General features: G+C 40.2%; 1 protein-coding gene across 24 annotated transcripts in view; it reads right to left on the minus strand.

The window, feature by feature from the left end:
* The window catches only part of LOC137504538 (neurexin-1), a 2090050-nt gene that overhangs the window by 1858778 nt on the left and 207306 nt on the right, over window positions 1-23966 (minus strand). For 19 of the 24 annotated variants that reach the window (XM_068233106.1, XM_068233090.1, XM_068233119.1 and 16 more), the window contains one exon: window positions 17996-18025. The exons of the other annotated variants lie outside the window; for them this stretch is intronic. In XM_068233106.1, coding sequence (XP_068089207.1) covers window positions 17996-18025 — 30 coding nt within the window. The remainder of the gene's footprint in view (window positions 1-17995; window positions 18026-23966) is intronic. 24 annotated transcript variants of the gene reach the window in all.

Consider the following 23966-nt stretch of genomic DNA (forward strand, 5'->3'; position numbering starts at 1 on the left):
TTTATCTACTCTATGAAAGCCTAAACTCGCATTAATGCAATAGGCAGTGCTATTTTTAAACTCAGAATGCAGTAAATGTGGCTTTCTAAAGTCACTAAATATAAAGCTGAACCTACAAGAATCTGGTTATAACCATTATGATAACAAGTAGAGTATGGTCCAGTCAATGTTAGTCATGGTGCGTTATAACAAACAATGTATTCTCAGAACAAAGGTTCCATTTACAAGGGACTGTAATTTGTAAAGGAAGAATTCCTTTGTACAATTTTTATTTATTTTTACCTAACTTTCTAGTCTTTCATGTTAGGTGACCATATCTTGTCAGCTCGTGTTGCAACTTATCTTCAACCCATCAGAACAATAGAAGGCGTTACTTGACAATTCCAGGTCACCGGTGCCAAGTTCTTCTTCACCATATTCTTGGGCAGATCCACATTGTCCTCATTGTGTAGAAGCTCTGTTCAGACAAGCGTTTATCCAAATGCATCACAAAAGTATTGCCAATTCTGCATGGCTCTGGCCAGCTGGTCACCCATTGAGTTCAAAGAAATCAGGAACTGACTCCAAATGCAGCAGATTAAAGAAGACTGCATTTGGAAAAACCCAACTCAAATGCAACCCCCTCCCCAACTGAAATCTTGTATTTAAAATGTAAGCAGAAAATAAAATAAACTAATACATTAAAAAGGTACAAATACACTAAACAAAGTGTTGCCTTCAGGCTCTCCTTACAGTAGCTTTTGACATGTGATGCTTTATATGAAATATATATAATACTATATTACTTCAATAACTGTTGCCATACTGGTAAGACAAAAGGTCCTCCACAGCCTTTTAAGTCAGAGGCTATAGAATTTATGTTTTACATACTGGCCCACCTTAAGTAGATTAAGGGGCGTAACTATAAATCACTTCCCTGCCCGCAAAACTTTGGGTGGGGCCCCCTCGGGCCCCCTCCCGGGTGGGGCCCCCTCCCGGGTGGGGCCCCCTCCCCCTGCACACTGAATATGGATTGTCTTCAAATCTTTGTCTACAAAACTTTGCATGATTCCTTACCAGTGGCTGAGCAGAGGCAGTCATTAGAACAATTGTGCAGAGAGTAGAAAGTTTTTTTCTCTCTTTGCCTGAGTTGTCAGTCTCTCAGGAAAGGGGCCCATTGTGGCTTCTGGGCCTCCCTGCAGCTGCATCCCTTGCAGGGTCTATTGTTACGCCCCTAAGTAGATGACTCATATTTTTGTCTTCATATTCCTTTTAGTTTTTGATAGGGGCTAGCATGTCTATAAAGTTTACTTAGTAACTTCAGTAGTATTATTTTTCCTTGGTTTCTTGACAGGAAGTCACATAGACAGGAAGTGACATAAAATCTAAAATTTTGTCACAAGAATAGAAACAAATTTAAAGTCAGATCCCTAGTGGAGACATTTATTCTGGTGACAGTGGTCTACAATGGTTGTCTGAGACAGAATGAGAGGAGGAGCCTATGAATGGAGATACGTATAACAGATTTCCACTTTAAACAGATACATAAAAATGCTTCAAAACCTTATCTGACTGCAAACCATTGTGCTTGTAGGTGACGTTTTGTGCTTCCATCCTTAGCGAAATGGCTGCAGTTTAAGGTCAAGTATACTTGCTCTAACAATCTCTTTCTGATTTCATCATGTTCTCTTTCAGTGCATCTGGGTTACAGTCTAAGCTCAAGTAAAACCAGCATGTTAGTTTTTTTCAATGGACATCAATAAGCTGAATCAGAAAGAATACAACCCATCCTCGATTATGTAGCAATAGAACCTGGCGTAACAAGAGGCAATATAGATTTCTGTGGATCAGTCTGGTCATTCCTAGTAAATACCTACTTCTATACACCTGTTTTTGTGCATCCATTTATATTTATTGTGTGCCATATCTAAAATACACAAAAAGTATCGATAAATGCAATAATGTTTTGTTTTAGTTTAATTCAGACACACAGAATAAATTCACTAGAAAGAAAAAAAAGATCTTTCAGGGAGATCTTGAGTGAAAATGTGTACAGTGGATTTTGTTTAGTAATAAAATTCACCTTGGCTGCTTAGATACACCCAAGATATAAGTGTGATGTCCAATGCAGTCATATCATCAACTTTTTCTTGATATCCATGAGCCCTGTTACATTACTTTTGTAACTATTTTAATTGCTACTTTTGACTTATCTTAAAGAGGAACTCCAGTGAAAATAATGTAGTAAAAAAAGTGCTTCATTTTTTACCATAATTATGTATAAATGATTTAGTCAGTGTTTGCTCATTGTAAAATCTTTCCTCTCCCCGATTTACATTCTGACATTTATTACATGGTGACATTGTTACTGTGGGCAGGTTATGTAGCTGCTCCTAGATGTTTTGGCTGTTACAGACAGCTGTGAGAGGCGCTCACACGCTTTATGGACCTGAACCAGTTTTTTATGCTTGTATACTGCCTGATGAAGCGGGACTGTTGACCGCGAAACGCGTTGCGATTTTATGGAGTGGTGAATAAATTGTATATATATTTTTACTCTGCATTTGAGTATATGTCCACTACCAGAGGGAGGTAAGTCCACCTCGACTTCCCTCTTTTTATCATTTTTAGAACATTGTTTTACTCTGCTTGGCGCCTCTGTTCGTACATATTACAGCTGCTAAGGATCTGAAAAGGACCATGGCCATTCATAATCCCTTGGCACTAGGTAGCTGAACATATATTGTCTAGAGACACTATCTGAATTAAGGAAAGGCATACAATGTATATTTTAATAGATTAGATGTTATGCTAGGTACACACCATACAATTTTCTGTTAGATTTTATCTTAGATTTACCTGCCAGATAGCTTTTTTCCATGTTGTAGGTAAATCTAACAGAAGAATCTAACAGAAAATTGTATGGTGTGTACCTAGAATCAGATTCTATATAAACATTGAATCTATTAATAATATATTAGGACTATGGCCACAGCATTAAAACTATCAAATAGTGATGGGATTTATCCTTTCTTTGGGAGCAAATGGACTGGGGAAAAGATAGTTAGACATGCAATGTTTGCACATACTAGTACTTAAAGAGAAACTCCGACCAAGAATTGAACTTTATCCCAATCAGTAGCTGGTACCCCCTTTTACATGAGAAATCTATTCCTTTTCACAAACAGACCATCAGGGGGCGCTGTATGACTGATATTGTGGTGAAACCCCTCCCCCAAGAAACTGTGAGGACCATGGTATTCCTGGCAGTTTCCTGTCTGTGAACCTTGTTGCATTGCGGGAAATAGCTGTTTACAGCTGTTTCCAACTTCCAAAAAAGCATGCAGCAGCTACCTCACCTGCCAACAGTAAAAATGTCACCATGTAGTAAATATCATAATGTAAATCGGGGATTAAAAAGATTTTACAATGGGCAAACACTGACTAAATCATTTATACATAATTATTGTAAAAATGAAGCATTTTTTTAGTACATGATTTTCACTGGATTTCCTCTTTAACACTGTACTGTACAAAGCTAGCAGTGTAAACAATATTGGAGCAGATCTGTGTTGAACCCGATGCAAGATCATAGACCAGGTAACAAAATCAATTTTTGGAAAATATTGATTGATTACCCCAGGTACCACCAACTACAGTGGTGTGAAAAACTATTTGCCCCCTTCCTGATTTCTTATTCTTTTGCATGTTTGTCACACTTCAATGTTTCTGCTCATCAAAAACCGTTAACTATTAGTCAAAGATAACATAATTGAACACAAAATGCAGTTTTAAATGATGGTTTTTATTATTTAGTGAGAAAAATAACTTAAAACCTTCATGGCCCTGTGTGAAAAAGAAATTGCCCCCTGAACCTAATAACTGGTTGGGCCACCCTTAGCAGCAATAACTGCAATCAAGCGTTTGCGATAACTTGCAACGAGTCTTTTACAGCGCTCTGGAGGAATTTTGGCCCACTCATCTTTGCAGAATTGTTGTAATTCAGCTTTATTTTAGGGTTCTCTAGCATGAATCGCCTTTTTAAGGTCATGCCACAACATCTCAATAGGATTCAGGTCAGGACTTTGACTAGGCCACTCCAAAGTCTTCATTTTGTTTTTCTTCAGCCATTCAGAGGTGGATTTGCTGGTGTGTTTTGGGTCATTGTCCTGCTGCAGCACCCAAGATCGCTTCAGCTTGAGTTGACAAACAGATGGCCGGACATTCTCCTTCAGGATTTTTTGGTAGACAGTAGAATTCATGGTTCCATCTATCACAGCAAGCCTTCCAGGTCCTGAAGCAGCAAAACAACCCCAGACCATCACACTACCACCACCATATTTTACTGTTGGTATGATGTTCTTTTGCTGAAATGCTGTGTTACTTCTACGACAGATTTAACAGGACACGCACCTTCCAAAAAGTTCAACTTTTGTCTCGTCGGTCCACAAGGTATTTTCCCAAAAGTCTTGCCAATCATTGAGATGTTTTTTTAGCAAAATTGAGACAAGCCTTAATGTTCTTTTTGCTTAAAAGTGGTTTGCGCCTTGGATATCTGCCATGCAGGCCATTTTTGCCCAGTCTCTTTCTTATAATGGAGTCATGAACAATGACCTTAATTGAGGCAAGTGAGACCTGCAGTTCTTTAGATGTTGTCCTGGTGTCTTTTGTGGCCTCTCGGATGAGTTTTCTCTGCGCTCTTGGGGTAATTTTGGTCGGCCAGCCACTCCTGGGAAGGTTCATCACTGTTCCATGTTTTTGCCGTTCGTGGATAATGGCTCTCACTGTGGTTCGCTGGAGTCCCAAAGCTTTAGAAATGGCTTTATAACCTTTACCAGACTGATAGATCTCAATTACAGTACTTTGTTCTCATTTGTTCCTGAATTTCTTTGGATATTGGCATGATGTCTAGCTTTTGAGGTGCTTTTGGTCTACTTCTCTGTGTCAGATAGTTCCTATTTAAGTGATTTCTTGATTGAAACAGGTGTGGCAGTAATCAGGCCTGGGGGTGACTACAGAAATTGAACTCAGGTGTGATAAACCACAGTTAAGTTATTTTTTAACAAGGGGGGGCAATAACTTTTTCACACAGGGCCATGTAGGTTTTGAGTTTTTTTTCCTCACTAAATAATAAAAACCATAATTTAAAACTGCATTTTGTGTTCAATTATGTTTTCTTTGACTAATAGCTAACGGTTTTTGATGAGCAGAAACATTTAAGTGTGACAAACATGCAAAAGAATAAGAAATCAGGAAGGGGGCAAATAGTTTTTCACACCACTGTATATAGTGTATGCCTTTCATTAGTTATCTTTCAGCCAGCTAAAATGACAGATCTGGAGCTAAATGTTTAGCTGTCTAATCAAACACTGAACACTTAAAGAAGCATGCACTTGAATATTTATCGGACATGTCTGTTCTTTGCCTTACTGGTGCTGGTGGAAGCACAGTCAGTGGTTTTATAATGGTGTATTGCCACGAGGTATACAAAGCTAGCAGCTGCAATGGTATCAACAATATAAGACAAGATTTCTGTTCAAATCTTTGGTGATATTGACTAGTGCAATGTAGTAGACCAGGTAAACAATGAATATCCTAAAACTAAAAAGGTCAAATAACTCAACTTTAGATAACATATAACATTTCCTATAATTGTTTTGCCCTCATTATATCTATCTATCTATCTATCTATCTATCTATCTATCTATCTATCTATCTATCTATCTATCCATCTATCCATCCATCCCTATCTATCTATCTATCTATCTATCTATCTATCTATCTATCTATCTATCTATCTATCTATCTATCTATCTATATCTATCTATATCTATCTATCTATCTATCTATCTATCTATCTATCTATCTATCTATCCATCTATCTATCCATATCTATCTATCTATCTATCTATCTATCTATCTATCCATATCTATCTATCCATATCTATCTATCCATATCTATCTATCTATCTATCTATCTATCTATCTATCTATCTATCTATCTATCTATCTATCTATCTATCCATCTATCCATCCATCCCTATCTATCTATCTATCTATCTATCTCTATCTATCTATCTATCTATCTATCTATCTATCTATCTATCTATCTATCTATCTATCTATCTATCTATCTATCTATCTATCTCTATCTATCTATCTATCTATCTATCTATCTATCTATCTATCTATCTATCTATCCATATCTATCTATCTATTTATCTATCTATCTATCTATCTATCTATCTATCTATCTATCTATCTATCTATCTATCTATATCTATATCTATCCATATCTATCTATCTATCTATCTATCTATCTATCTATCTATCTATCTATCTATCTATCTATCTATCTATCTATCTATCATTATATACATATACATCTCCAGGCAGATGTTTTTACAGGATCATGACTAATAGCAAGTATAGCCTATTTGCCTATTTTACATATGAATATTATTAAATAAACATCACCAAAACACACTGGCACCTCTCTGAACACATTTCACAACTCCTCTGTAGACCTTGAATGAAGCATTTGAGTAGTCCACTAGTTTTCACTTTGAAAGGAAAGTGAGCATTTCTAATTCCAAAAGGTTGCTAATTTTCATTTGCTGTAACTTGAGGAGTAGACATGATAACTAAATCTCACCTACTGGGAAACGTATTTTGTGATAGGTAAAAATAACAAATTGGTTAAAACAGGACCTGGAATCCTCCATAGGGCTGATTCACAGACAATACAAGAGCTTTTCTAAGCGCTTGTGATTTTGAAACACTCTTGCTAATGCAATGCTATGGGGGATTTTTACAAAATCCCATCGCTCCAATGGGATCACAGCCATAGCATTACATGAGCAAGAGCTTTTCAAATCACAAAGCGCTCAGAAAAGCTCTTGTAGTGTGAGCTTAGGCCTGATACCCACTAGGGGCGCTTTGTGATTTGAGAAGTTCTTGCTAATGTAACGCTATGGGTGTGATCCCACTGGAGCGATGGGATTTTATAACAATCCTCCATAGCATTAGCAAGAGCTTTTTCAAATCACTCATGCTTAGAAAAGGCTGCTAGTGGCTTTGGGCCCTTACTCTGTTTTGTAAAATGTCAATTTTATTAATAAACCAATTTTCACACACAGGCTGCTGTAAAAGTCTAGCAGAATATTGATTCTGTATTTCAAAATGTAGGCAGTGTAACTTTATTTTAAAGCAACTGCTGCTACCATTTCCAGTCATAGCGGGCAAATTGATAACTTCATTTAGACTTTCATGGGACACAAAAGAAAACGTTTTCTACATGCTGCGATTCAGGTCCAGAGGGTTTCTAGTAGATTTCAATTTTTTGTTTTTTTTTTTCTAAAATAATAGCATTTGGCCTTTTTCTAGCTGTGAAGTGAAGAATGAATACTGCAATGCAAAATGCCACAAAACTAAATGTCAAGAATAATTCAGTATTCTATTTTACTTATATAAGGTATGATTCACTCATCTGTTTTATGCTGTAATGCATAGGTTTAAGCATGTTATTTTACAGGAGTAAAAAACATTTTGCTCAAACATTAACTCAATGGGCCCATATGCAATTCACCAGGGATGAGCAGAAACTACGCCAGTGCAAATTTATGCATCGTAGTTCACATCTACGCATCATAGTTTGTAGGTGAAGTTTCAAAACTATGCTTACGAATTTACGCGTAGCGAAGTACCGCTACGCGTAGCTTACGCTCACTATGCATAGTTAACATGTGTATTGCGTAGTGAACTACGAATGCGTTACTCGCGTCTAATTTTTCCGTGTGCGATTGTATGCTTACAAATTTACGCATTGGAAAGGGGAATGTACTCATACAAGAGTTCCCGGCATTAGCATTTACAAGGAGAATTAATGCGTAAAATTTTCTGCATATGGGCATAAGCATCCGCATACACTACGCTTCACGCTATGCGTAATTGCGTATTTGAACGCGTAGTCTACATAATGCATACGAAGCGAATATTTGATTTCAAAGCCGTAGTTTGGCGAAGCGTAATTACGTAAAACTACGTGTAGTTCCAGCGTAGCGAAGTTGGCTGACTAAGACCATCCCTGCAATTCACTTTTTCCCCTGAGTTTTCTCCTAGGAGATAACTTTTCAGTTTAAAATAACTTTTTTAGCACTTTGCAATGGGAAAAGTACTAAAAAGTGGGTGACAAAGTACTATAAAAATGATTGAAAGTTTTTTTTATTTACAAGTTGTGAAAATATCACTTAAGAGGAAAACTCAAGTGAAAAAATGAATTGCATATGGGCCCTGGTGCATAAAATAAAGGGTGAGTGAGGATATAATGCACAGGCAGGCACACATGTAATGCAGGTTGCCTTTTCACTCACCCATGTATTATATAGTTAACAGACATCGGCCCATAGGCAATTCACTTTTTCTCCTGAGTTTTCTCCTAGGAGATGTTTTTTTTAACATTTTCGAATTAACCAAAATAACCAAACAACCATGAAAAAGTACCAAAAAGTAGGTGAAAAGTGCTGTCAAAATTATTTTGAGTATTTTCCTTGCTGTTTGTTTAGGCTGCTTCCACACACTGGGACGTTACAGGCACACGTTAGTGCAGCCTGTAACGCTCCCCAACGCACAGCAATGTAACACAAGTGGGCTGTTCACACTGCCCACGTTACGTTACATGTAACGCTGCACGTTGTAGGGAAAGTGCTGCATGCTACGGCGTTCTATGCAGCTTTAGCCGCGTTAGACTGTTTGCACATGCTCAGTGGGGGGCGGAGAGGAGGCGGGGAGATGCCGCTACAGTAGCTGCGCACATGGCTACTTAATATGCACTGCACTGGCGGCCACTGATTGGCCGCCGGACCACGTGATCGTCTCGCTCCGCATCACGTGGTCCCGCTGGCCAATCAGCGCCACTCTGGGAGACCTTATGCGGATAGAGCCGCCTAACGTGGCTCACTCTACCGTCCTCTCCCGCACCAGCAGGCGTTGCGTTAGGGGCACGTTATGCGACCATAACGTTCCCTAAAACGCAACGTCTTAGTGTGTAAGTAGCCTAAAAAGGCATTTTATTGGCAAGATATGAAATTATCATCTAGAAGATAATCCAGAAGAAAAGGGTATTTTCATATGGGTCGTTGCATTTTGAGTGGTTAAACTCTAGTCCTAGGCCCAGATGCAATTCACTTTTTCTCCTGAGTTTTCTACTAGGTGATACGTTTGCTCCTTTTAAAAAACGCATGCAAACGCGAAAATACTCAAAATAATTTTGACCCTACCTTTTCACCTACTTCGGGTATTTTGTTTCATTAAAGAGTGCTGGGAAAGTTATTTTAAACAGGAGATGAAGCATTATCTCCAAGGAGAAAACAGGTAAAAAAATGAATTTCATAGGGGCCCAGGGCCCATATGCAAATTACATTTTCTCCTGGGTTTTCACTCCTTCTACGTAAAATGCCTTTTATACCCCCAGCAAGCAAAAAAAAATTAAAAAATACACAGAATAAATTTGATAGTACTTCGTCACAAACTTTTGGGTACTTTTTCGAATGTAAAGTAAGGAAAATTAGTAACAGTAGGGTATTGTACCGAGTTAGGCATCAGTAAAAGCAAGACGTTTTGAATCAGGATGATACCATTTATTGGCTAACTTTAAAGAATGAGAGTAAGCAAGCTTTTGGCTGTATAGCCTTCATCAGTAAGCCCGACGAAGGATATACAGCCAAAAGCTCGCTTACTCGTCTTATTATCTTATTATTATTAATCTCTTAGTTAGCCAATAAATGGTACATCCTGATTCAAAACTTCTTGCAAAATAGTGAAAAGTTATTTTAAAGAGAAGATGAAAATTATCTCCTAGGAGAAAACTCAGGAGAAAAAGTGAATTGCATATGCCCTAGAGAACGCCCATGAAATTTGTTTTTTCTCCTGAGTTTTCTGCTATGGGATATGCTCACACCTTGGCCCACTGGCAATTAACTTTTTAGTCATTTCCAAGAAGACAATTTTCATCTTCTCTTTAAAATAACTTTTCAGCACTTTACAATTGAAAATGTATCTAAAGGTTGGTGTAACGGTACTAACACAATTATTTCGAGTATTTTCTTGCTTGTTGGTGGCTCAGGACAGGTGCTCACCAAAAGCCGCTAGCAGATCTTCAAACGCTAGAGGTTTTTCAGAGTTATTCTAGGCATGTTACGGGCTTGTTTACACTACAAGAGATTTTTAAGTGCTAGTGATTTTGAAAAGTTCTGCTAGTGCAATGCTATGGGGGATTTTTACAAAATCGCTTCACTCCAGTGTTAACACACACATAGGATAACATTAGCAGGAGTTTTAAGAATCACAAAGTGCTTAGAAAAGCTCTTGTAGTGTGAACACGCCCTTAGAGAGATTTTCTAAACATGACTGGCGTTTTTGGAGCATTTTTTATATTTTGTTACAGTACAGCTGTATCTGAACAGCTTCTGTAACAAAAACGCTTGGAAAACCGCTTTTTTCTAGCATTTATCAGAGCAGTTTTCCATTTTCCTATACTTTACATTGAGGCAGAAACGCCTCAGAAATCTCACAAATGCTGCAGCCCCCGAGTTTGCGTTTGGGGAAAAACAAATTGCTCTGGTGTGCACCATCCCATTCACTTTCATTAGCCAAGCGGTTTCCTCCAGAAAGCATTTTAAAAAACGGTAAGAACTGCTCTTTGTGTGCACCAGCCATGGCATTTTATGACAAGGTGTAAAAATATCAAAAAGAAAAAGCTAATTGTAAACGGATGTCTTTTAAACCACCAGCAAGAAAGAATATACTCAATAATTTTGATAGTACTTTTCACCAACTTTTAGTTACTTTTTGATTGTAAAATGATTAAAGGTTATTTTAAAGAGAAAATGAAAAGTATCTCCTAGGAGAAAACTCAGGGGAAAAGGTGAATTGCATAGGGGCCTAGGTGTGTAAACTTTTACTTGCATAAAATCTATAAAGCAGGGGTCCCCAACTCTTTTCTCCAGGGACCGGGGGAGGTGTGATGGGGGCGCGTCCTAGTGGACCTTGTCATGTGCAGCGGGTTATGGGGGGGAGCCCCAGTATAGTGCCCCAGTATAGCTAGTATAGTTATCCCAGTATAGCTAGTATAGTGCCCCAGTATAGCTAGTATAGTTATCCCAGTATAGCTAGTATAGTGCTCCAGTATAGCTAGTATAGTTATCCCAGTATAGCTAGTATAGTGCCCCAGTATAGCTAGCATAGTGCCCCAATATAGCTAGTATAGTGTCCCAGTATAGCTATTATAGTGCCCAGTATGGGTAGGTAGTGCCCCAGTATAGCTGGCAAAGTGCCCAGTATAGCTAGTATAGTGCCCAGTATAGCTAGTATAGTGTCCAATATGGGTAGGTAGTGCCCCATTATAGCTAGTATAGTGCTCAGTATAGCTAGTATAGTGCCCCAGTATAGCCAGTATAGTGCCCCAGTATAGCCAGTATAGTGCCCCAGTATAGCTAGTATAGTGCCCAGTATAGCTAGTATAGTGCCCAGTATAGATAGTATAGTGCAAAGTATGGCCAGTATAGTCCCCAGTATAGCTAGTATAGTGCCCAGTATAGCTAGTATAGTGCCCAGTATAGCTAGTATAGTGCCCCAGTATAGCGCCCTAGTATGGGTAGGTAGTGTCCCAGTATAGTTGCCCCCCCCCCCGCTGCTGCCGCTGCTGTTACCTTAGCCAGCAGAGAGAGCGGTTCCCAAAGTAACGGCGATACACATCGCCCTCTCTCCTGCTTCCTGCCTCATCACAGCAGTCGCGGGGCGCGCTGCTGTGAATCAGTTACACTGTCAAGTACTGTCAAATTTATTTTTTTGTTTGCTGGTGGCATTAAAATTATTAAGATGATAAGATGTGAAAATATAACCTTGGAGAAAACATAAGGAAATGTTATTGGGTCCATAGTGTTTTGTCTGATGTGAATTTTACAACAGGTAACCTGAAGTAAAGAGTACATAACATACGTGTATAGCATATATATACATATACATAAGGGACCCCATCTTACCTGTAGAAAGAGAAGAAGAAAAAAAAACAAGCTCAGTGCATTCCACTTCCTGCTCACTCTGGTCTTCCAAAAGTTTGACCAACACCCCCTTTCATAAAGTACTATGAGGCACTGAGGTTGATTTACTAAGGCTACAGAACAACGGGGAGCACAAGTGAGCCCTCAAACCTGGACACGATTTCTTCAAAAATGATGTGCTACTACGTAGCAAAGTTCTTGCTTTAGATTGCTTGAAGCTTTGTAAATGAGCTGTAACGTGAATGCAATCATAGGCACATACCCAACTTTTGTAAATATTTGTTTTAATAAATACTAGATTTTTTTTTTAAATGTTGCTTTAAGTTTCTATATTCAGCTGCAACAATTACGTTTTTAATTTGATAATCTCTCAGATACATTTTCTATGTTTTATTATAACTAAGGTGAGAAATAATGGCCTCAATTTACTACGATCATGCTAGTGATAATAAAGAAAATGAAAACATATCACCACACATTAATCTGTATTTTAAGTGTTAATTCGCTAAATAAGCTTGCCTTATTAACCTGTAGTGATAAGCTTTCTCAGTGAGAGTGTTACCTTATCACTCCAGTCCTTAAGTTATCACCTCTGTAGTTATTATCACATGCAATAGATAGGGAGGGGAGGAGCCTGCTCTTGCTGCCAGGACGATTACAGCTAACTTGTGTAGGACAGTCAGGGAAGGAGATAGAGAGATAAGCTGTGGCTGTGTGTGTTTCTGTACCTCTGTGTGTGAAGTGAATTTCTGTGAGTGTGGTTTCTGGTCCCCTCTGGTGGAGATGTTGACCTCAAGAGGTCGGCTTCTTCTGCGTTCCAGCATGCAGCTCACAAGTCGTGCTGATGTCATCCGGACTGTACTGCGCAGGCGCAGAACTACTGCTCCTGCACAGTACAGTCCAGATCATGTCAGTACGACATGTGAGCTGTTTGCTGGAGCGCAGAAGAAGCCAACCTGGCGAGGTCATCATCTCCACCAGAAGGGACTGGGAACCACAGGGGCTGAGGCCAGGGCACAGGACCGATGCAGGGGGCTGGAAGAAGCCCCAAGTAGATTTTTAATTTTTATAGTGCTTGGACCTTCCCTTTAAAGACAAGAGATAAGCTTAGTGAATTGAGGCCATTGTTATAGTGTAGTTATATAACAGGGGTCTCATTTCCTGGAAGGGGCAGAGCTTTCAGCTTCAGCTCTGCCCCTCCTGACGTCAATCGCCGCCTCTCCCCGCCCCTCTCTGTGAAGGTAGAGTGAGAGGGATGGGCAGAGGCGGCCATGCGCCGTGATTGTGAAATTCCTTATGCAGCCCAGCCTCATCCTGACTTTGCCTTCTGCGGCCCCCCAGGTAAATTGAGTTTGAGACCCCTGTTATATAATGACATCTTCTGCAGGGATTTACAGAGTCTGTAGTCAAATACTAACTGTCCCTCAGAGAAACTCCTAATCTTATCCCTACCATAGGCATAGACTAGTCTACTGTCCCTTATTAATCTAATGACAATTCTGGAAGGGGCCCAAATAACTTAAAATTGCCAGTATGACTTTGGATTGTGGGAGGAAACTGGATGTTGATTATATATCAAAGTGAGGGTGATCCTTTAAAGAAGATTTATATGGTATGTATACTTATGTTGTGAAAAATACTTTCAGTAAAACTTATAATTTGGAAAAACAAAACAAAAACATTTAAACTCCATGCAGTTAGTGTCCTGGCCCGAATTTCCACGGTGGAACCTATTTCTGCAAAGCGAGAGTGCTATGCTTTATGCCACCCTCTTACCCAGTCCTGTCACCTAAAAACAGATAATGTTTTCAAAAGATCCAGTTCATGTTTGCCTGGTTAACGGTGTCCCCTAATGTTCTCCAATCTGAACATTGATCAAATCAAGGTCACTGTGTCCACTAGTGCCATATATTTGAGTAGCCGATCTGTTACTTAGCTTAGGTAGGTATCACCTATATTGTGTGTTATACTTGGAATCTTGGTGTAAAAATCAGTATATTATGTAATAACCTATTGATGAAACTGGGTTTAACCTCCTGGGCGATAATCCCGAGCTGAGCTCGGGGTATAGCGCGCAGGAGGATTTTTTCAGGCCGATTTGCATAATTGTTTTTTTGTTACACGCAGCTAGCACTTTGCTAGCTGCGTGTAACTTCCGATCGCCGCTGCTCACCGCCAATCCGCCGCTACCCGCCGTGCCGCGCAGCCCCCCCCCCGGACCCCCTGCGCAGCCTGGCCAATCAATGCCAGGCAGCGTTGAGGGGTGGATCGGGACTCCCTCTGACGTCACGACGTCGGTGACGTCATCCCGCCCCGTTGCCATGGCGACCGGGGAAGCCCAGCAGAAAATCCCGTTCTGAACGGGATTTCCTGCTTACTCTGATTGCCGAAGGCGAATCGGAGTGGGTGGGGGGATGCCGCTGCGCAGCGGCTATCATGTAGCGAGCCCAGGGCTCGCTACATGATTTTAAAAAATTAAAAAAAAAAAAGTGCTGCGCCCCCTCCTGGGCGATGCAATTGTATCGCCCAGAGGGTTAAACAAAGAATATGTTCCTGAGAGGTGGCTTATACCCCATACCTAGAAATGTGTGGATAAACATACTCCATCTGACATCTGATTTAGATTGGGCAGACAATCAGTAAACTAGTATTGTGCTCCACACTTACTAAGAAAACAATCTTTTTCACCAGGGACCAGGGGGCATTTCTAGCCACAAAGATCAGTGGCACGTGCCCCTAAACTATTCTGGGGTGCCCCCAATGTCCCCCAGGCAGAGTCAGCTGTGGTGCATCAATCAGGAGTATGCTTTGTGCAGTGGTGCCTCAATGTAGGCCTACTGGGTGCTGTGGTGCCTTTATGGGGGCATGCAGGGAGCTGTGGTTCTTCTATGGGGCATGCTGGGAGTTGTGATGCTTCAATGGGAGGCCTGTGGGAATGGGTCCACTAGAAGATCAAGGAATACTATGGGGGGACTGCCAGACAACCTGGAAGCAGGCCCAGCAGAAAGCCAGACCAGCCAGCACAGAAGCCAGGTAACTAATAATGTGTAGACAAAAAAATGTTCCTTGCGCTTTCAACTCCAGGAGGCCTTGACCAATCAAATCCAATGAGTCTCTAGTCCACACCCGGCAAACACAGTTATGCTGCTCCAAGTTAGGGAGTGTGCAAGAAGTGTCTAAAAAAGAAGGAGCGCTCTAAGTGCGTTACCCAGGATGAGACTTTTATTGCGCTTAAAAGTGAATACTTACAGAATGGATGAGCCTAGAGTCGTGGTGCGTGTGACGTCATGACGCGTTTCGGCGCGCTGCGCCTTCATCAGATCTGATGAAGGCGCAGCGCGCCGAAATGCGTCATGACGTCACACGCACCACGACTCTAGGCCCCGCCCACCGCCTCACAAGACGAGCTTCCTGGTACAACGGACACGCTGCTGCTGGCCACAGCGCGTGCAGCCTTGCCGCTGAGGGGTGTAGCGGGTAGCCCACCCGCTGATAAGCGTTTTTATTCTTCCATTCTGTAAGTATTCACTTTTAAGCGCAATAAAAGTCTCATCCTGGGTAACGCACTTAGAACTAATAATGTGTAAGTGACACTAGTGCCTATTTATGTGATTTGCTGCATTTTTTTTGTATTAATGGAGAGGGTGCTTCATCCAAAATTTTGCTGGGCAGGCCTACTTAGACCACTTGTAAATTTGGCTCCACCCATGATGACACCCACATTCTGGTGCATGGCCACACCTATTTTCCATCTGGAGTGCCCAAAACAGCCCTGAATCTCGTAGGATCCTAGCTGCGCCCCTGCCAGGGACATATTTAAAGCGATCCTCTAGATCCTCAGCTAGTTTTCTCTGTATTGCAGTGGAACTCCCATGAGAAACTCTGAGGATTGAATACTTAAATAAATGAATGTAAAACATTATCCACAGTCTGCATTCTTATAAAAAGCCACACATTGAAAAGGGTGTGGAATTTGCCAATAATAGTAATTAAGGGCCCCGAGTATAGCCATTACTAGAATGGTGGTAAAATTAGCAATATATATATAGCCCTACTAGAATATTGGTAAAATTATCAATATTCTATATCAGTAATCCTTACTGAAATTTTACTACGACCTAATCTAACCTTACCCTCACACAGATCCCTCCCTCTACCATTGCCTAACCTAAGCCCCCCTGGTGGTTACTAACCCTAATACTTCTTTGGTGGTGCCTAACCCTAAGACCCCCCTGGTGGTGCCAAAACCCACTCCCCTGACCCCTGTGGTGCCTAAAACTCTTTGGTGGTGTCTAACCCTAATACCCCTCTAATGGTGACTAACCCTAATCAACCCCTACCTGTACCTAACTTTAACCCCCCCCCCCCCAATACACACACATTCCAGTAACTTTTATACATTGGCACTAATGATATCACTAACTTTCAGACATTACCTCTACTTATCCTGCTACAGAGTTCTGCTATAGTATGGTGGAACTCTGATGCCTGCTATAGCTGCTCATTATCCCTAGGCAGAGTTCTGTTATAATATAGCGGGACACTGGCTCCAGCAATAGCCACTAATTATCCCACTGCAGAGTTCCCCTATAGTATAGGAGAATACAGGCACCCACGGAAGTTGCTAATTATCCCGCAGAAGAGTTCAGCTATAGTATAGAGGCTAGTTTAGTGGCTATAGCCTTTTTAACTTGCACTGTTTTTAAATGATTCCTTGTCAACTCACTCAGTGACTGCCAATTTGGTGTTTTTTATTTTATTTTATTATTATGCCAGGAATGGCTCTCCCATTCACACAGATTAGCTCAGAAAGATTTTTAAAAATGTAAAAAAAAATAACTAAATAGAGAGAGATTTCTTCTGAACCACAATGAGTGTTTCGTATAAACACAGCAACTGGTGAAATGAATCCATTAATAAACAATAACCCTTGATTTTGACAAGACCTATGATTTTGAGGTGTACATGCCACAATAAACACAATATGTTGCCGATTTTAGCACCTTTTAGAATACCTTAATAGTTGCTACTTGTCTTTCCTCTTCAGAAAGTATATTCTTTAGCTAAAACGCACCTACATGTTGTTTCCATTTTTTTGTTAAGCATACACATTCTGACAACAATATAGCACACCCATAATGAAAAATGTAAAAAGTTGTACCTTTAGTTTTACCTAGAGAATTTTGATGGAATGGTTCCATGAAGAAAGCATTTCCAGACAAAGGAGGACACAAAAAAGAAAATAAAAAAGAAACATTCATGAATATATGTAAATGCATTAGTCTACTTAAATGATGGTGCCAATGATGAGGGTGACAAATAAAAATAGGAGTAATGATAATGAGAGAAAATGCATGATCCATCATTTGGTACATGTAAGACCAAGGGTGGACATGCACGGAATCAGAAGATGTTCATGCTCTACAGAGATTAAATGAAAAGAAGACAGTTTGTGGTGATGCAAGCCAATGGCACACTAGTCACTAAATGAAGACGCTGCATAGACGTTAGCATTCCCAGGATGAATAACAATGTGCTTTCAGAGTGAGCCAATCAGCCATGCATCAATGAAAATTAATGGAGTCTTCGCAGGGTACAATATGATAAACTGAGAATTTTCTCAATCTAAATTGTGAGCACTTTTTATTTTGTCACATTGACAATTTTCATCCTGTCTCTTCAGCAGTTTATACCAGTCCAAGCAATACCGTTTTGTATTTATTTATTTTAACAGCTGCCAGGTTCCAATTTTGGTTCAGTTATTATATTGCAGAAAAGGAAAAGGATATCAAAAGTGAACATAAAAAAAATAAGGATGCGGCTTAAATAATGTGTCAAGATTAGCAGTCAAACACAGTTTCAAAGCAAATTTGCCCATTGTTGCAGTGAAGGACTGAAGCAGCTACAGAACAGTAGGAAACAATGAAAGCAGAGTGGAAAAGGAACAGAGCCCATACCTTGGTCGCCCATCATCAGGTGCGCCAGACCTTAAAGGGAAACAAGAGCAAAGTCAGCAAAGTACACGGGAGCATGGGAAGATGTTGCCACAGTGACAAAAAAAATGGTTTGTGACAAACAACTTGTCTTCCTGTATGGCATCTGCATTGTAAAGGCAAAAAGATGCATATTTAATTCCATCCCTGGTGCAGACCCGGGGATAAAATGTACAATTCATACACTGGATGAAGACCCTGTAGTGCATTTCATTTAAAAGATATTGTAAATTAAAAACAAAAAGAGAAAGAAAAGGAGTAAGAAACGTATTTCTAACCAAGATAGTCGTTTTCTTTTTGAGAATTTTACTTTTCTTTTTTTTTTCTTTTTATGTTTTTTTTTTCTTTTTAAACATAGTACGGCTCATAAAGTGTGGCTTGTCAAAGAAGAATCTGACAAATGGGCTGGGTCTGGTCTTTTTCCCCTCAATAGAAATGAGTGTTTAGATCATTAAACAAAAAAATCTTTTCACACTGAAATGATAATATGGGAGGAGTCTATAGGTGAGGAGAGGGCCTGTATAGATGGAAAATAATATGTGTGAAATCAATGATACAGGATCAGATATAGAGGACTCATTTTTTTCTCCCAAGATGAATGTTTTTTAATAGAAAATTGAATATGCTTTATTACTCCAATATGATAGTGTTACATGTGTAATTAACATAGACTTCATAAAGTGGAAGATGCTGTTTGGGCTAGGGAAAAAATGTTAGTCAAATAGCAAAAAAAGAAGAAGAATAGACAACTGAAACGCTCAATATATTTCAAGGATTGAAGAGCCTCATTATCAAAGAAAAAAAAATGCAGTAGAATGTATGGTAGTTCTCAAAATTTCTTAGGATATGAACATCAGTCAACATATTGGTTTTCAAATATTTATTAAATATGTTCCAATGAAAATCAAGACCAAGATAAACTTTGTATTAGCCTAGCTAACTATTTGGAAATATTTTTAAAGGTTATTTTTATTGAAGCTTTGTAATATTAATACATATATGTGCTTTAACAAATATTTATATGTTTTTACCATATTTTGAACACGGTGTTATGAGAGTTGTTTTTGGGGAAACAATCAGCAGAATTCTTATTACTATTTGAACATTAAGTCAGCTTGTGGGTTTGACAAGTAAAAATGGCTGCTGGAAAAGTGTCTTTACATTTGTAAATTAATTTTTGAATTATTTTGCTTTGGATGATTTTATAGTTTAAACTTAAATTTACACTTTAAAAATGTGTTGTACTTGCTTCTTTGGTAGTTTTATTTTTAATTTATATTTAACAACCCAATACCTTATTGTTTAATCGAAAGTCTGGCTCATTCAGTTTTAGAAACCTTATTACCTACCTCTTCAAAAACAATACTTAACTTAAAAATGTATCTTTAACATATATTCTCTTAGAAAAAAAAACAATTTTTAGGCTATTGTATTTTTAAATATTTCAGTTGATATACAATTTTAACAAGCCACCACCTTTTGGATTTCAAATGAAAAAATACTTAATGGACAGCTTTTCTTTAAAAAAAAAAAAAACAAAGATTAGAAAAAGAATAATGATGTAGAACTGACTTTGATGAACAGAGGCGCCAGCAGAATAAAAACAATAATTAAAAGTTTTAAAATATGCTGGGGAGGCAGTGGTGGACTTACCTCCGAAAGCAGACTAGACTACTTGTCTGACATAAACAAACACTTTATTAGTACCCCAATAGATGCAACGCGTTTTGCAGGACCAAGCCCGCTTCATCAGGCAATACAACAGGGGACAAAACAGTAGCTCTCAGGTAGCACATATAGCGCAGAGCCGCTATATGTGCTACCTGAGAGCTACTGTTTTGTCCCCTGTTGTATTGCCTGATGAAGCGGGCTTGGTCCTGCGAAACGCGTTGCATCTATTGGGGTACTAATAAAGTGTTTGTTTATGTCAGACAAGTAGTCTAGTCTGCTTTCGGAGGTAAGTCCACCACTGCCTCCCCAGCATATTTAAAAACTTTTAATTATTGTTTTTATTCTGCTGGCGCCTCTGTTCATCAAAGTCATTATAGTGTCCACCCACCCCTACCTTTCTTCTATCTACGGAGAGCGACTTCTTAACCCTGAGTGAGGACAGGTCTAATCTCCTCACCTGCATTCACAGTGGTTGCCTCAGCGGTAACCCTTGTTTGTGAGTATAACCTTCTCTTATTACATTATTCACTATTGTCCTGAGCATACTACACCATATTGGGCTCTCGGTGTCTTTTTCTTAATGATGTAGAACAATTAATTTATGTAGTTTACAATATGTGTTCATTGCTATATAAAAATAATGCTGCTTACTAGCTTTGTTTAAAGGGACTACGAGTACCTCTCATGGGTATGCCTTTAAAGCGGACCCAAACCAAACATTTTTTTTAATTAAAAGTATTTAGTTGCACCACTCTGACACATACAAAAATAAATAAACACTCCTTCAAACCTATGAGCATTTCAGTGCATGCTTTTCACCCTTCTCTTTTCATAACTAGGGTTATACAGGGGGCAGCCATTAGCAATTCCTCCATTGCTGGACACCATCTACTCCACCAGTTTGCCAGATTCTATCCCGGCAATATGAAAGGAAGGGAGGGGTTCCTCCAATAAATGTAAAATATTTTATATTTGTCATCATGCAGCTGAAAAAAGGCTGCCATTTATTATTATTATTTAGAAAATAGATTTTATTTCTGAAATATTGTATTTTTAATTTGGGTCCACTTTAAGCCAGATGACTTCCAACAAAGTGGTGCTATGACCCCTCTGGAGGAGCCTCTTGCATTGGCCATGCATGTCACTTCCTCTTCCTGCTTTATTCAGAGATGCACTTCGCAGGGGTGACCCGGAAATTATAACATAGCCAAGATGGCAGCCTCGATTTTTAAATTGAAATTGAATGAACACTATTTGGTGTAGAATGGCGATTCAGGCATCAAATAAAAGAGGAGAGCACAAGCTACAGAAAGTTATGCATCTTTATGTACTGGTCGGAGTCTTAAAGGCACGCCCATGAGAGGTGCTTGAAGTTCCCTTAAGTTGCATGGTGTTTACATCTGAACACCAGTACATATAGATATGTTTGCCTGTGTCTGTAATGTTGTGTACACACCGTGTGATGTTAGGCACATGCACAGAGGGGCGTAGTGGTACATCTTAATGTAGAAAGTCGCACTGCAATAGGAAGTCTATGCGACATTCAGAGTGCATCCGATGGGATGTGTTCCAATGGACAACAGACAGTATTCCAGTGCAGTGCATGCAATGCATTACCACATACTGGCCCGTATGCAATTCACTTTTTCTCCTGACTTTTCTCCTTGGTGATATTTTCACAACTTAAAAATGCAATAAAATAAAATGCTTTTTAAACCACCAGCAAGCAAAACATGCTCAAAATAATTTTGGACAATGGGATGACTCCTGGTGGTTGAGACACCAACTGCCAAGGCTCTGCAATGAGAGAGAGACCAGGAGCGCAATGGTGCAGTATAGTTAGGCAAAATTGGTATGAGTAGGATAGTAAGATATACTCACAAGGGTGGGCTGCACTCCTGCAACCACCGACAGAGCTTACGGGAAATTAAACTGTTCCCATTCAATATCCCAAATCCGCTTGGCAGGTACTGGTGGTCGCTTTCCTTAGGTATTTGGACACGTGGTGTACCATATACTACCCCGAAGGGTTGGACTACAACTAAGAAGACTTGTTGGAGGCGCCCAGAATATAATGATCTTAAATCATAAAGTATAGGAGTAATTTGGTCTTGCCTCCATAAACGGACAAACCATATAAGTAAAAATGTTTAATGATGCACAAAAAAAGACAACGCATTTCATGGGTACTGGCCCGCTTCCTCAGGTTAATAACAAAGTGCCTAAGTCTGTAGCAGTCACAGCTGTGGGCGCCTAGTACCCATGAAAGGCGTTGTCTTTTTTGTATATCATTAAAAAGTTTTACTTATATGGTTTGTCCGTTTATGGAGGTAAGACCAAATTACTCCTATACTTTATGATTTAAGATAATTATATGCTGGGCGCCTCCAACAAGTCTTCTTATTCAAAATAATTTTGATAATACATTTACATGTATTTTTTGTTACTTTTACAATTGCTAAGTGCTGAAAAATTATTTAAATACAAGATGAAAAATTAACTGCTAGGAGAAAACTCAGGAGAACAAGTTAATTGAATATGGGTCAATGTGTGCATTAACAGTGACAGGGAAGCATACTTTTCATTGACTGTATGCATTACGGTATGCAACGCAAAGGTCGTCATTCCATTGCACGCCTGTTCTCGCAGGAAACTCAACACAGCTCCTGCTGTGAGCCTGGCCTAGGCCCGCTTGTGACCTAAACAAAGCCGGTAAGGAATCCTCTATTCCCAACACTGCTTGGAGTACTTTGACACTCAAGGTGTGAAAAACTGTGTGGCACTTTAACTTAGTGTGTGAGTGAGAAAAGGGATTGTCTTGTAGTCTGCAAGCATTGCTGCATCCAGGGCTGTGCTCCTTCCAAAGTATATAGATGGAAGAGTGTATTCGAGCATTCAGACAAAAAGACAGGAGAGCCACGCACCAGTCTTCAGCAGTGACAGCCTTATTGCATTGAGCAAGAGTATCCAGGCATCGACACAGGCTCAATGTTTGCACAGTCCCTAAGCAAAGTCAGCAAAGGAATGTGAGTGGAAGTGGGAGTGGAAGTGGGTGTTGGGGCACTAAGGGGACGGAATAACAATCGTTTTGCATCTCACAGCCAGGACAACAATTCAACCAAGCGTCCTTCATGGGACAAGAAATGGTCATGTTCCGTCCCCTTTTTGCCCCGACACCCACCTTCTCTCACACTCCTTTGCTGGATGTACGCATTGTGCACACATCAAGTCTGAGTTGATGCCGGGATTCTCCTGCTCCAATAAGGCAGTCGGTGCTGAAGACTGGTGCACGCCTCTCTGGTCTCTCTGCCTGAAGGACTGCTTGGAGTATGCTGGATGCACAAATGAGACTATACCGGCACATTATTTAGCAGTGACTGCTAGTTATAGCAGCAGGTGGGACACTGCATGTATAAAATGAACATAACTTCATAAGCAGTTCACTTTATAAGATTAAGTTATCCATAACGATTTTATTGTACCCCAGATCCACCTGATCAAATGCAAAACCAAGTTGGAGAGGAGCAATCTGTTTAACACCGACAGTCAGTGGCGTAGCAATAGGGGATGCAGAGGTAGCCACCGCACCAGGGCCCCTGGACCAAGGGGGGCCACTAGAGGCCCTCCTTCAACCACTTTAATAGCTTTCTATAGGTGCTTTGCTGGTTATGATATCCTCTATATGTGTTTTTATTACATGTAACCATTAATAGACTGTTCTCCTCTCCAGCTTACACCACTCTGACACTGCTGCTGCCCTCTCAACCGTTTACACCTCTCTGACACTGCAGCAGTCTGTTCCCCCCCCCCCCCAGCTTACACCTCTCTGACACTGCAGCAGTCTGCAACCCCCCCACCACCAGCTTACACCTCTCTGACACTGCAGCTGTCCCCTTCCCTGCTTACACCTCTCTGACACTGCTGCTGCCCCCACCCCCACTTACACCTCTCTGACACTGCAGCTGTCCCCTCCCCTGCTTACACCTCTCTGACACTGCAGCTGTCTCCTCCCCTGTTTATACTTCTCTGACACTGCAGCTGTCTCCTCCCCTGCTTACACCTCTCTAACACTGCAGCTGTCCCCTCCCCTGCTTACACCTCTCTGACACTGCCACTGTCCCCTCCCCTGCTTACATCTCTCTGACACTGCTGCTGCCACCCTCCCATGCTTACACCTCTCTGACACTGCAGCTGTCCCTTTCCCTTATTACACTTCTCTGACACTGCAGCTGTCTCTTCCCCTGCTTATACTTCTCTGACACTG

This window comes from Hyperolius riggenbachi, chromosome 4 (assembly GCF_040937935.1).
Source record: "Hyperolius riggenbachi isolate aHypRig1 chromosome 4, aHypRig1.pri, whole genome shotgun sequence".
In the NCBI taxonomy this organism is placed as follows: Eukaryota; Metazoa; Chordata; class Amphibia; order Anura; family Hyperoliidae; genus Hyperolius; species Hyperolius riggenbachi.